The following is a 15,610-nucleotide window of genomic DNA, read 5'->3' as shown; positions in this document are numbered from 1 at the left end:
TTTCGACTAATTTATTGTAAATTTTGAAAAACATACTATTTGTTTGTAAAAATCAAAAATATTTTTATGGGTCACTTAAAACATCCCCAACAAGTGTTTGGTAAATCTTTTTCGGCTTAACGGATGATACAATGCTTGTTTTGGAACTATCTTTCGCGTTTAAATCCGTAGCGGGTAGTTAAACGAGCATGCTTTCGTTTAACTAGTTTGCTATCATACTAAAGCCTTAACATCAATATGTTGGCTTATAATAGACATATATGACTTATAGATACCCCCCCCCCCGGATATCCGGGTCATAACCAGACCCGTTTGGTTATTCGTTTGTTCGTTACACAATAAGCGATTAAACGCTTATTCGAGTTTGTAAGTACTAAGGTGTATCCGATTTTGTCACGAATGTCACACTCATGGAGTTAGATGCTCGCTTATGGAGATAGCTCAGTTTTAATTATTAAAATCAAGATTAAACAAGGTTTGTAAATCAATCACTCGGATATTTATTATCCGATAAATTTTCAAAATAAATTAATATTTTATTATAACCAAAGACTTCCGTTATAAAACTCGCAGCTATGATATATTTACAAAACAGATACCAACTAACGGGTGTCACACCTAGGCCCTAAGTCGAGGTGTGACATAAAATGTCCACATAGTTGGACAAATGATTCACGAGACATACAGTAGCAATTCAATGTATTGTTTGGGATTTCCTTGCAATAACTTTAACGTGTATTTATGTCCCACCACATCCTAATCATTGTCTCGCATTCGTATCAAACCTATCCTCCAAAAAAAGTGGACATAGAAATACATAAGAATTATTAGAAGTAATTTATTATCATAATCCATTATGATCCTGTGTTAATATAACATAAACCAGCATTAAACATAAACAACCATTAAACATAAACATCAAAACAGCCATTAACATAGCATAAAATAAAATAAAAAAATATAAGTTTATGTTTATAGGTGGATGTTAAAAAATTCTATATATTAACATACCTTTCTAAATTCTTCCCATTCCTTATTCGTTAAGGTAAAAGTATTAGTTTGAGCATTGTATATGCTATCGGTCTTGTTTTTCAAATACACCCATCCTATGTATGGCTTTAAGATTATCATAGACATCTTTCATTTGTTATTGAGTCAAATCCAACCCAAAATTTTCCTTAAGAACATTTCCCAACTTAATCCATGAGTCTTTGTGCAACCTCAACCCTTTTCTACCCACAGTGTTGATCTCTTCGATGCAAGTCTCTAATAAGTATTTTTGTTTCTCTCCTATTTCTATTATTCAACAGACAAGAAACAACATTTCTATTAAACACACAAATCAAATGAACATGTTAATTATATTCGTAGTAAGCTTTATGCAAACCTAATGGAACAAGATTTTCGTTAAACCAAAAGTTTCTACAAACTTTTTTTTAACTAATGCCAAATAGAATACAAGGTATGTCCAAACTACAAATGTTGTCCATAATTCAAGCTTGAAATAAGGTATCAAAATATGTAACAACTTTCTAGCACCCAAAATAACTAAAATGCAAACTATATGCAAAATACAAGTAAAAACCAAAATACACAAAACTTAATAACTAATAGAAGGCCTAGATAGTCAACAAGATTACCAACAGTAAACATAACAGTCTCATAAAGCCAACAGTCTCTATAATATGAAAGATAACCAATAATTAACATAGCAAAATGAAAGCTTTTTTTTCAGCAAAACAGAAAGATGTACATGTGACTTTGAGAGTTTGAGGTCTTATACAAAGCCCACCAATTCCAATTTACAAGTTCAAATATTATTAACTGCATTTTTATTTTGACTAAACTTAATATAGAAGAAAAATAACTATAACAATATATATTATCTAAACAATTAAAATATATTAATTGTAAAAATTGTCATAAGATAATACTCGGAGGCAAGGGAATGGTGGCCGGCGGGTGGAGTTGGTGGCGGCAAAAGCTGCGGAGGTGGCCGGCGGCGAAAGCTGCGGAGGTGGCCAATGGATGCAGTGGAGGAAGTGGCCGGAGGTATGACGGAGGAGAGAGGTGGAGGAGTTTGGGTTTGAAGAAAAATAGGAGATGAATAATATGTTCCAAGTTAAGTTTTGAATAATAAGCAAAAGTGGTTAAAAGAGGTTTGAAGCACATGGTCCATGTCTGTTTCAAGAAGAAGGCGCGCATAACTTTTTTAATGAAAGGTCTTCCGAAAAACAAACACACTGCAGACCTAAACGTCTGCGTGTGGTTTACGTGGCGCTGACAAAAAAGGCCAGGAGGAGCTTTTTCGAAAAAACAAACACCTCTTAAGAAAGAGTTTCTGTAGAGGCTCCTTGAACCATTTATAGGTGCTCTTAAGTAAACAGGACACATAATACCTCTGACCGATTCAGATATAGCCTCTCAATGAAATCATTAAAAGGATACCAAACAACAATAGTAAATGATCACAAATAATCAAATGTCCAAAATTGACACAACCCGTAATTACTTTTTCTTTAATGAAAACTAAAAAAACTAAGGGGTTGTTTGGCAATCTTGTGTTGCATCATTAAGAGGTCTTATTGATTAAGAGGCAGCCTCTGAATCATTCAGCATGTCTCTAAAACTTAACCGTTAAGAATACTTAACGGTTAAGTACTCTTAACGGTTAAGTTTTAGAGACATGCTGAATGATTCAGAGGCTGCCTCTTAATCAATAAGACCTCTTAATTTCTAATGATGTAATCTGTTTTTCCCGATGAGGATCGATGAACTTGATATTGAACTATGAAACTGAAAACGCATGGAGTTAGTTTCGGTGCTAATCAATGAACGAAAACGACCGAACACGTAGAAGATATGTAAATATTAACTCGTTGAAGCTCATTATAAATTTCGGTAGAATGACGGTACAATATGTGTCTCGTAAGAAATGAACTTGTGTAACTTCTAACTGTCACTAACTTTCTAACTAACTGACACTATTTATACATACATACTCTCATTCGTTACTAGATCTGCCTCATTCATTAAGTTGCTTCCATCCATTCCTTCATTCGTTAGATCCCAACATTCATTCATTAGCATATGCTTCCAAAGTAACGAACGAACTTTTGTACTTGACATTCGTTACAATTAATTCCTCATTAGCTATCCAAAGCTCTTCCTTACATGCATACTCCAACGAATGAGTCCTCCTTGCATTTATATTCTAACTACCAAGACAAAACGACTCGTCCGCTTAACTCCCAGCATTTGTCACGTTTCATGTACTAATATAATCTTTGCCTATAATGCATGTTGCATGTATCTTAGTGGTTGTTTGGTAGCATCTTAATGATTTTATTAAGTGGTTGTTTCTAAATTTATCAAATGTAGAGTTTGTTTGGCTCACTAAAGAGACGACACTTATTAGTTAAGGTAGGGCTGATCATTTTGAATTAACCGGACCGACCCGGCATGAACCCGATCCGACCCGACCCGGGAACCGAATTTCTTGACAAATTGAGACCGACGATGGGACCTCTGATGGCCCATTCGGTTTCGGTCGGTCCCAGTTTCGGGATGTCGGTTTTCGGGTTATATCCAGACCGAGTTTAAAGCAAGGAGCCAACGAGAAAACTAAAGAAACTGAAGTAAGTAATCAGAAAAAATTCCGGCCAAATGAAGCAGCAGCGGGGCGGTAAAGGAAAAGTGAGGTGTGTTATGGAAAAAATGAAAAAGATGGCCATTGAAAAAGGGTATTCATCTACATACCTACTAATAATATAGTAAAGTAATAGTAACACAGGATAATGACAAGACATAAATCCACATTTTTCATAAAGAGTGTTAGGATTTCTTTCACTATAAGATTAATTAATTGTTTTTTAAATAAATATAATATTAATATAGCTTTTTAGATTAAAAGGTTTAAAACTGCAACCAAAAGCTTTAACAGTTTGTACCCTATGATAAAAGAGTTGTATCTTATGTCACACTTTGGAAAATAGTTAAAAACATACTTTTCCAGATCAAAAGGTTCAAAACTCAAACCAAAGTGTTTTAACAGGTTGTATCTTATGCTAAAAGAATGGTATCTTGAGTCATACTGTAGAAATATTTTAACCATCTACTATATATAACACATACTGCTAGGGTTTTTTCTTTTTTCAACTTTACTAGCCGCCGTTAAAAGAAAAACAAGAAGACCATATGAGTTTACCAGGTTTGTAAAATGGTAACACAAGAAAGATGAACAAAACTGGTTATCAAAGTCAAATAAGAGGAAACGAAATGGATTCTTAAACCCATGAACCATCTATCTTCGGTTCTGTTCGGGTATCCTGCAGTTTTCCGATCCATGATTGAACCCGAGACCGAAACCGAGATTTGCTAAACCAAGGAACCGATGGCTGACCGAACTACAACGGTTAGGTTCGGTTGTCGGGTTCTTTCGGTCCTCTCCGAAATCTGCACACCCTAGTTTAAGGCTCCATAAACTATAAGAGTCGTCTCTTTAGTGAACCAAACACAATTTACATTTAAGCGATTTAGAAACAACCACTTAATAAAATCATTAAGATACTACCAAACAGCCACTAAGATACATGCAGCATGCATTATAGGCAAAGATTACATCATTAGAAATTCTATGTACAGAATTTTATAAAACTAAGAAGTTTAAGTTGAATCTTTCAACAAATAGGATATTTGGTGGTGGAGAGATTAATAAGAGTAAAAATTTGTAAGAATTAGAAAGAAAAATGTTGACTAGATATTTGGTGCGGGATTAATAAGATTAAAATTTTGTAAGAATAATGATGACTAAGAGGAAATGATCTCATAATGCTAACATAGCTTTATCAGTAGTGGCGTCAAATAATAGTCAGAGTGTGGTTGAGATGATTTTTTTCTAAAGCGTGCAAACATGAAAGGCATGTAGCGATAACTCAAATGTAGGGGAAAAGATAACCTGATGAAGAGATTTATAAGAGCAAAAATCTATAAGAATTATGATGAACAATAGTGATTATGGGTAGAGTATCTCATGATGCTAACATAGCTTTATCAGTAGCAACGCCAAATCTAACATGAAGGGCATGTGGTAATAGCTCAGATGTATAGAAAAATATAATGTGAAGAAGTTAGAATGAACTAACGACAAGAAAGGCATGTGGCAACATTTATGTTTTTCTTTACAAGCGATTCTATGTCAAAACTTGTTATATCAAGTCAATATTTATATAGTGACAGAATCCTAATAATCAAATACGGTTACTAAGTAACCCTATTTACATGTTCTCGGTAAGAGTTATACTTGCGATTCACAAAGCAGTTCTGCTTTGTAGTGAAAAGAAGAAAGTGTTTCAATGTATAATTATAACCGTACGTAGGTGTATTTGGAAGGCAGTAAATGAGACATTTTTCTCTCACAAATTGATAGTGATCTTTATGGCGGTGAAGGACATTAAATTTTTGGATAAAGTATGTAAAATAAGTTTGATATATGTTACGACTTCTTCTAACGACTTGTTAGTTTTTACGTTTTAACGAAAGTCGTTCGTAAAAGAAATAAAATTAAATGTAAACATATGATAAGATGATGTAATAAAATCACCTCCAATCTGAAAAAGAAATGAATGCTTATTACGGGATCATCCATCTGCTTCTTCTTCATCCCCTAAAACCCTAACAAAATCACACTCATTCTCGATGTCAAACCATCATCGGGGCCCACCCAACCGAGCCCATCAACAGCGATTCGTACCCAAATCATCCCAAACCCTAAATTCCAACCCAACAATCTCCGATTCTCTTCCAAAGCAGCAATCGTCAGATGTTAATAATAATAATAATAATAGTAGGTTGTCCGGTGGTGGTGGTGGCAATTTCGTAAATTACTTGCCGCAGGATGAAGCTGTTGCGGCGGGTTTAGGTGCTGAAGATGGTGGCTTGGATCCGGTGGAGTCTCAGAGAGTTGTTGATTTCTTGAATCGAGAGTCTTCTCGCTTGCTCAAGCTCAATCCTAAAGATTTTTGGGAACAAGGTTTTTTTTTTTTTTTTTTTTTTTTTTTAATTATGGGTTTTGTTGGGTTTATTGAAATTATATCAATTGTGCATTAGTTTGATTTTTTTATCAAGGTTTTTTTTAGTTATGGGTTTTGTTGGGATTTATTGAAATTGTATTAGTTTGATTTTTTGATCAAGTTTTTTTGTTTTTTACTTATTTATTATTGATTTATTTTGAATAAATTTGCAAGAATTTGCCTCGTTGCATTGAGAACTCATAATGGTTTAAGTAATTGTGCACTTGATTGTTGAATCGAGAGTGTTCTCAGTTATTAAAGCTGAGTCCAAAAATTTTTTGGAGACAAGTTTTTTTTTTTATTGTGTGCATTAGTTTGATTATTTGATCTAGCTGTTTTAACTTATTATTGAGTGTTTATTAATAAATATGCAAGAATTTGCTTCATTTCATTGACAACATATAATTGATAATTGTAAATAATTGTGCACTTGATTGGTTCTTTGATGTAGTATATGTTTCTTATGTAATTAAATAATTGCCATTTTTTTTTCATTTGTATTAGGATCATTGCTAATTTGGTGGAACCGTGTTATTACCTAAAGTTATTACTAGTTTGATGTGTTTCATTTTGTTTTTATTTCAGTGGCTAGTGATACATCTCTTCATGCTTTTCTTGAGAGTTTCTTGAAGTATAGAAGTAGATGGTACGACTTTCCTTATCGTGGAGCCAAAGGAGTAGTTGCAGGAGTTATTGTTGGCGAGCATGAGCTAAGCCGACGCGTGTTTATGATTCTCTATCGCATGTATGCATGTTTATTATTATTATTATTATTATTATCGTTATTATTTTTGAGTTTAATCATATATTTGGTAATATCATTTACTTCATGGCTGGATAATGTTTACCATGTAGGTCTTCGAACCGGGATCCTGGTGCCAGGTCATCCGACAGTCTAAGCGCAAAAGATCACACAGTTGATTTTAAAAACTATGAATTTATTGACAGGCTTATACTATATAACATCCTTGTTTACTAGATATGCATATAGTCATTTTGCAGGAAAAGAAGTTGCTCGATTTGCCTAAGTTGCTTGATATATGTGCCATATATGGTCATGAGAATGAAGAGTTGACCCGATTAATTGTAAGTGGTTGCAAACGTGTGTTAGTCCTTGTAGTATAAATAATCTTAGATGCACTTTTTTTCTCATTTTTCAGGTTAATAACGCGATAAAGGCGCAGCCTTTGATCCATGACAGTTTTACTCCTGCTATTTCTCATTTTCTAAACACAGTTCATACCATGGTTGACCGCTGCACCACATCTTTAGAGGTATTTTTCGTTATTTTGTAATAAACGTATTCATCATATTATGTAGCTTGAAATTTTATCTGTTGGGTTGAAATATAGGTTTTATATTCATCTTATGAAGAACAAGATAATAGTTTCACTCGACTTCACACCGACTATCTTGAGGTGATTTGACTATTTTTAATTAGATAATAGCATTCCATATTGTCATTAACTTATAATTAATGCCATCGTATATTCAACATTTTCTTTATTTGTAGATAATGGATTTTATAAACGATGCTATCGTATCAATGCATGCTTTAGTTACCGCCTACAATTATGCAGCGGTCTACTTTTCTTCTCCTGTTGAAACAAGGTAAACATGCTTTTAGCCAACTATCATACAAACAATTGTTTTTATTTTATTATGATTTTTATTAATCTTGTTGCAGTTATGGAAGTGATGAACTGTTGAAAGTTCTTGCAAGACTGCATGATTCCTTGTTGCCAGCATTGCAACAAGGATTTCTGATATTATTCAAAGCAGAAAAAGATAAATTGGGAGAAATTGTCATTAGTTTGAAGATGTTAGCATCTAGAATAGTTAAACTCAGTTGGAGTCTACTGAACATTAGTTACTTAAGTGAAGAGGTGTTTCACGAAGGCGTTTATTTTCCAACATCTTCAAAAATATTCCCGGCCCAAGTGGAAGATCCTGTTATCCGTTCCGACATTTTGGTTCAAACGTTTCGGGAAATCAATGAAGGATCTTCCACCGTGTCATTGCTTCAAAGTGTTGAAAACAGTTACCAATTAATGAGCCGACTCGAGTTTTTAGGGAATCAAGGGTGGATATTGATGGATGATGAACAGTTGCGGTTTCTTTCTGGAATCATATCAGTTAATAATGGTTCAAATATGCTAAGTTTGCCTTCGAATAAAGTGGCGGAAATGAATGAAGATAATGCGATAACCGAGTCGAAAATCAGTCAAGTTAAAGACTTGTTTCCCGATTATGGAAATGGCTTCATTTCCGCGTGTCTTGAAGTGTATAATGACAACCCGGAAGAAGTTATCCAGAGGATTCTAGAAGGTACCCTAGATAAAGATCTTCGGTCTCTCAATACTTCTTTAGCGGTGGTGCCGCCCAAAACCACCGCTCCTCCGGCGGGCAAAAAAGATAAAGGAAAAGGGAAGTTAGTTGAACCTGAATCGGAACCAAAAGTTGATTATGCATTGCCAAAAGTCAAAACCGAAGGTCAATCGGCCACATCATCATCCTCATCTTCTGTTGGAAGATTTGTCAGAAAATCTACCACAAACGTGGCCGATTCTGAAATTCTTGATTTGAATGATGAAAAGTCGAAGTCTTTTGCTCTTAAATCGGTTCTTGAATATGAAGATGAGTATGATGATTCGTTTGATGATCTGGGTTTAAGTGTCGGTGATGATTCGGGTCTTGATGATTTGAGTGAGAAGGTGACTTCTAATGGGGTTTCGGCTTCGGAAGCTTCTAGATGGGGGTCGAGACAAACATCAAAGTGTGACCGAGTCAAACGATGGGGAGGATAGTAACGGGTATGTTGGTGAGCGGGGTAGAGGCGGTAGAGGGAGAGGATGGGGTAGGGGTAATAATGGAAGAGAACAAAGTGTGACCGAGTCAAATGAAGGGGAGGATAGTAACGGGGTTGTTGGTGAGCGGGGTAGAGGCGGTAGAGGAAGAGGCGGGCGGAGAGGTGGCGGGAGGAGTAATAATTACAGGAAAGATCAGGCTATGAAAAAACACTTTTCCGGGCTCGGTGGGGTTCGAGTGAATTGTAGTTTTTTTGGGAGATCTTGGTCGTCCGAATATGATCTAAGGGTCAAACTCAGTTGTTTGTAATGGTACCTCCCTTCTCTTGTGTTTCTCTCTCTCCAAATTTATAATTTTGGATTCAAAAGTTAATATGATACACAGTTTTAGAATGTTGTATGTACAAATTCTATAATGTTGGATCAAAAGTTTGCAAGCTTGTGAGAAATAGCTTTATTTATTGAGCAATAATGTGGCTTACAGTGTGAGTCACTTCAAAAAAGAAATTGTATGAAGGTGTTAGCCAGTTAGGTAAAGATTTTGATTTTAGCTATGAACTGATGCATTTCGTTATGGTGCACCCTCGGGTGGTGGCGGGTTGTCCTAGCTGTCGCAAGTGGTATGCGTTGGCCATAGGGTTAGAAATTGGGTTTGTGAATCTGTTGATGAAGCTGACAATGTGAACGTTGGTAGAAGTAACAAGTGCAATTAGATTGGGTTTTATTAGCACTGCTGGCGCTGCAAGTGATTCGGATAGTTTTGGGTGAATTTAAACAAATAAGATCCGAGTCAAAACAAGTCGTGGTAGTAAAAAGTATTTAATGATAAAGATATAATTAAAAATTGTTAATTTAACAACTTGCAATGCTAACTAGTAACTTTTAATAAATGCATCAAATCATATTCATATTCGGCAGCAGTAGATAAATGTATTGCATCACCCTATTTTTTTTTAAAATACAGCATTCAATATTTCTAACTCTTTCAAAAACTAAAACTATACATGGAGCGTTTCGAACTTCCACCCGCACCAGCTAGTTTGTCAAGTTCGGAGAATGAAGAAATTGAAAAAACTATGCGTAACTTCCAATTTCTAACTTCAGTTGTATGCGCGATGCTATATATTGAAGTTTGGGAAGTTGCAAGTTCATCAAGAGTACATGTGAATACAGATTATGAAGCCAAACATGGTCGACTCATTCAAGATTACTTCGATGATTTCAATCCAACATTCAAGAAGGTTTCACATAGAATAAATCACTTTTTCTACAAATTGCGAGCGATATGACACTAGTATAAAAATGACTTTTTGAGGAGGTGAAAAAGATTTTATGTTCAAACCACCTCATAAAATAGCGTCTTAAATAATCCTTTTTTTAAGGAGTTTATCTGAACTGCTACAAAAAATAAAAAAGACCACCTCAAAAGAGCACTCCAACTAGGGTCACTACTATTTTTTAAGGCGGTTTGTGAACCACCTCAAAAAATGCATAATTTTTTAGGCGTTTTTAAAGACCACCTTAAAATCCTTTTTTCATTTAAAAATAATAATAAATAACATGAATTTCCAACAAATATAATTTAACAAATACCTTTTTTCATAAAAACAACAATAACTAATAACTAACAGGAATTTCCAACAAATTTAATTTAATGAATAACCATATCTAGTACACCACACGACTCGTTCACAATTTACATTAAATGTCATAAAAACATAAGTAAACATACTAAACTACAAAAGCTACTGATCAACGAAACCTGGCTAGCTTCTGTTTTAAACTAGTAATGCGTTGATCCACCTGCTCTCGGCCATTGATCGAGAATTCATCTACAAATAACACAGTGTGATATTATAGAGTGGAACTTAAAAGTATCGCATGCGCAAACAATATGAAACTCGAAACCGATAGCCCGTAACCTATAGCACGAGCTCGTAACCCATTCTGTCCCGTTGAACATAACCAGTAACCCAATTTGTCCCTTAACTCAACCCTATATTCTCGTTACCGTAATATGGTAATCGTTTTGATAATTAGAATCAGTATCCCTGTATTTTTCTTAAAACCAGTAACCCATGTTAAAAAATAGGAACACGTTTCAACCGACCAACCCATTTAGGGCCTAACACATTTAAATTGTTTTGTTTCAACCCATAACCCAAGACAATGAATATGTTTACTATTGTACCCGTAACCCATTTTACATTTGTTTCACATGCCTTAGTTCATATCTGGTTAGGAACATCTTAACATCTTATTAAGAAATTGCAGCATTGCATCTAAGACCAATTCCTCAATTTCTTCTTTTGAAACCCAATCGTTTCGATTCCATATCTAAAAACATATAGATAAAAATAATTGATATAATTTATATATATATATATATATATATATATATATATATATATATATATATATATATAATAGCTAGTGCATTATTAGACAAAGTATATAAAATATATATGCTAAGCACCTATACTCTCGAGAAAAGTATGTTGATAAAAATTGATAAACTCTTGCATATGCTTTATCACCATAAACCCACATTCTCAATCTTTTTTTTTGTTGTTGGCACTGCATTTAAATAACAACAATATATTTTAAATATAGGAAAATAAACTAATAAAAAGTAGAAAACCAATGTACTATGCAGATGTCAAGCCAGTCATTGCATAAAACTTGTAAAATCTTCACATATGGAATCGTTGTAACAACTGTCTTGTGGTACATCCCAACAGGTGAAGAACTCACAATGGAATGGCGCTCAACCATGCACGTTTGTAACGCTTCAGCCAATCCTTGAATTTCTGAACTCATCATCTTTATTGTTTTCCAAGAATTATCTACTTCAGGATCAATAAAACAATCTGGATTCAGTTCAGGAGAATGTGTAGTTGACATTACTTGCTGCATCTTCATTAACTAACAAACAATTATGAACACATTAGTACTCATACACACACATGTATAAACAAACACACTTGTGGATCATTAATAACACAAGGTGTTAATTAATTACCGTATTAGTAAAACTCAGCTGACCACTATCATTGCATGGATCGGCTTCAATAAACTACAATAACAAATATTCTGTTATAATATAAGCATATAAAATTAAACTAAATATAAACTGCACTACATGTAATGAGATCGTTGCAAGATCACTGGTGTTTAATTGTGACGAGATGCATCCGTGACTTGATGAATTGGAACTCGGAGTCTTTCCCGAGGCACTCATTGACTTACAAGGTGGCTCTTTTCTAACAAGCAACCATTTAAAAAAAAATGTTATAGTAACTGCTGTTTCATATAAAAAAAATAATAATAATAGTAAAACAAATATACCTTTAATGCAAATTTGGGCCACATAACGAACTCATGAAGTATGTCACCAACTTTTTCAATATTAATAGTTCGTGAAACAGGAAGGATTGACATTTTTCGAATCCTTCACACAATCTATCTGGACTTTGACATAATCCTTATTTAAATAAGACATACGCAAGCAGGTTGCTGAAGATGGCCATGCTTGCCCTTTAGCCACTCTCATATCCAAACTAACATCGTACGACAATAACAGATTAGATCTTTTCAATTCCTGCAAACATACAACATTTTTAATTACACACATGCGCGCACACACACATATATATATGTTGGTATCAAAGCATGATCCCTCGAAGCTTGATTACCAATTTTATGATTCAATTAATAATATGTTTAAAACAATGTTTATTCGGTCGGTAAAACTTGAGTGTTGTCGAGCTTGGACGTTATAGCGTGAGTTGACACGAATTTGATCGGTTTCGGTTGCGTTAGTACAATAATTCAAACAATACAATCAAAAAATATATAAATATTGATGTTGTAAAATGATGTTTCGTCACTTGGCCTAACATAAGATATCGCACCATCAAAATTTATTTTACATATGTTATAAAACTTATATATATATTGTTTTATAAATATAACACATTATAGGTAACATGCTAGGTAACAATTTCACACATTTTGTTACTTAACCATCTTAAATAACATTATGGGAATGCTCTCTCTCAAAGTGTAAATCATCCAACAATCTCCTACTTACACAAGATACATATTATTATTGATGTGGCTAGTACGTTATGATCCAAGCCGGGTCATACCCAATAACAAGCTAGACAAACACCAATTATATTTGTTTGTATATGATATGATCATAAGTAGATAAATATTGACACTTATGTTATTTGGAAAGGGTTCCTAAATACAATGTACTTGTAAAATAAATAAATCATATGGATGATTTACACTTTGAGAGAGAGTATTCCCATAGTGTTATTTAAGATGGTTAAGTAACAATATGTGTGAAATTGTTACCTAGCATGTTACCTATAATGTGTTATATTTATAACACAATAAATATATAAGTTTTATAACATATGTATATATATATATATGGAAACCTTGAAAATAATAAAAATAAGAAAGGGAAAGAAAGCCCCCCCCCCCCCCCCCCTCTCTTTCTCTCTTTTGTTATTTTATTATTATTTCAAAAATTAGTGGAGACATGCAATGTTTTTGATTGAGACTTTGGGTGGTGCTTTGAAAGACCACAAAAACACTCTATTTCATAATATCAAACACAAGTAACAAAATTTTCTCTCCTCCCTTTTTCTCTCTAAAAATTCGGCCAAGGGGACCAAAGGAAAGGAAGAAAGATTTTGAAGAAATTCCTAGCTAATCAAGGTGCTTGTTGGAAGGCTTGGGATATACAAGCTTGAGGAACTCCTCCTTTGAAGTTCTAGCCTAGCCTACCATTCATCATCTCCTTCACTCTTTCTTGGTTTTGAAAGGTAGCCTTAACATGTATAGATTTATAGTGACATGCATGTGTTTGTTATTATGTATTTCGTATATGGATCCAGGATTGGGTTTTGCATGTATAAAATTGGTTTTACACACCTTAAATTAACAAGATTTAAAACTTTATTCCGCTGCGTTTTTCATAAAAATGACATTTTATGACTTTGATAATCTTGTTAAAACCCAACAATGGTATAACAAATAACTTTTTATAAATTTATTTCAATAAGGTAAATAACTTTATAAATAGAAAATGTAATTTAGTGAGTGTGTTAAATGTAACAATGTCAAATTTATATACAACAATTGTGGGTTAAAACTTAAAAACCCTAGATTTACAAATGAAAGTGAGCAGTGATGGAACGCGTAGATGAAAAATAAGTTAGCATCTGCGCCATGTTCAAACTACATGATTTAAGGTGGACACGTGGATCTAAGAGGCCACGTGTAAGCGAAGGAGAAGGTGCAGAATGGTACATCTGTCGATGCATATGTTACCACACGTAAAGCTTGATTTTCAATGACAAGTAGAAGTCAGAGCCCGACATTCAAAAATATAATATAGCCTATATGCCCGTGTGATACACAGGTTAAAAAAATTATTTTTAAAACATGTTAATAAGTATAATCTATGAAATTTTAAAATCAAATAAACATGTAACCAATTAACTTAAATATACAAATACAAATAAAATTAAATAGTAAATATAAATATGTTCTAAAAACATTACAAAATATTCAAATAAGAGCCAACTTCTTAGTACGAAGTCATGATCCTTGAGAAACTGTTTGGAGTTGACATTTGAGATCCCCATTACTTGAAACCAAAACAGAGTATAACATAAAATTAGTTCCGGATCTTCTGTACTCATACAAAACACAAAACCATAATATACCGAAAAATAGTTTTGACTAATTACTCTACACAACACTACAACAAAAAATAAATAAATAAATAAAATAACACTAATTTATTTATACCACGATGGTTTTACCAGAAGTCTAATTTATTTATAACACAGTGGTATTTCTAGTTTTATCAATAACTTTATACCAATTCTAACCAAAGTATTAAGGATATATGTCTAGCTTAATTATTTAAGATTTGGATTGTATGACTGAATAACACAAATGCAAATAACATCTTATCACACAAAGCTTATATAAAGCTTAAAAACTTAAAACTTAAAATGCTTGTATATTAGATAAACAAATGGTTTGTTGTTAAGCCAAATCAAGTGAGATGACATTTAAGAAAGCAAAGTCAAATGCTATATAAAAGGTAAACAATTAAATTAGGCACATCAAACAAACTCGTAACTAATTTATAAAATAATTCAACAAATACAATCGCAAATTGATTTGAGTCATGTCATATCTCATATAGGTCAAGTCGAAAATAATTCCAAATGGAAACGGGTGAAACCGGTCAAACAGGTTGACAATCACACAAAGATTATTTTAATACCTAATATATCTTTACTAATTTGACACATAATTATTTCTTAAAAAACAAATTTGTAATACAATTTTTAGTAATTTGACACATAATTATTTCTTAAAAAACAAATTTTAGCCTAAAACATTTTTTAATCAACCTGAGACTAAACTTGTATAAAAGATTTTTGCTTTTTAACCCAAAAGCATTTTAATCGATCGATACATGGTGCATCTAATTGTACGAACACACTTAATTAACCTCTACTTTTATTCAAAGTAAAAGCATAATAATGACAACTTATTAGAGGCCAAAACATACCTTAGCCGTTTTGGGCTGCACTAAAAGATATCCGTTACAGAAGCTTGAAAACAGATTTGGCAACCGATGACTTTTATAAAGTCAAATAACTTTATATAATAATATGATAAATGGTATAGGTA

At 33.4% G+C, this 15,610-nt stretch overlaps 1 protein-coding gene across 1 annotated transcript; it reads left to right on the top strand.

The window, feature by feature from the left end:
- Positions 1–5,697: 5,697 nt before the first annotated feature.
- Positions 5,698–9,188, top strand: LOC143621987 (uncharacterized). The gene is given in 9 exon segments (XM_077093252.1): positions 5,698–6,031; positions 6,657–6,816; positions 6,927–6,989; positions 7,064–7,157; positions 7,232–7,345; positions 7,424–7,489; positions 7,585–7,682; positions 7,759–8,838; positions 8,840–9,188. Coding segments are annotated over 9 exon segments (2,358 nt in total).
- Positions 9,189–15,610: the final 6,422 nt, after the last annotated feature.

Source organism: Bidens hawaiensis, unplaced genomic scaffold (genome assembly GCF_021521415.1).
Source record: "Bidens hawaiensis isolate Kalapana, Puna unplaced genomic scaffold, B.hawaiensis_p1.1 tig00003004_1, whole genome shotgun sequence".
Taxonomy (NCBI): domain Eukaryota; kingdom Viridiplantae; phylum Streptophyta; class Magnoliopsida; order Asterales; family Asteraceae; genus Bidens; species Bidens hawaiensis.
The sequence above is the reverse complement of the archived record's forward strand: the minus strand, read 5'-3'. Positions and strand labels throughout refer to the sequence as shown.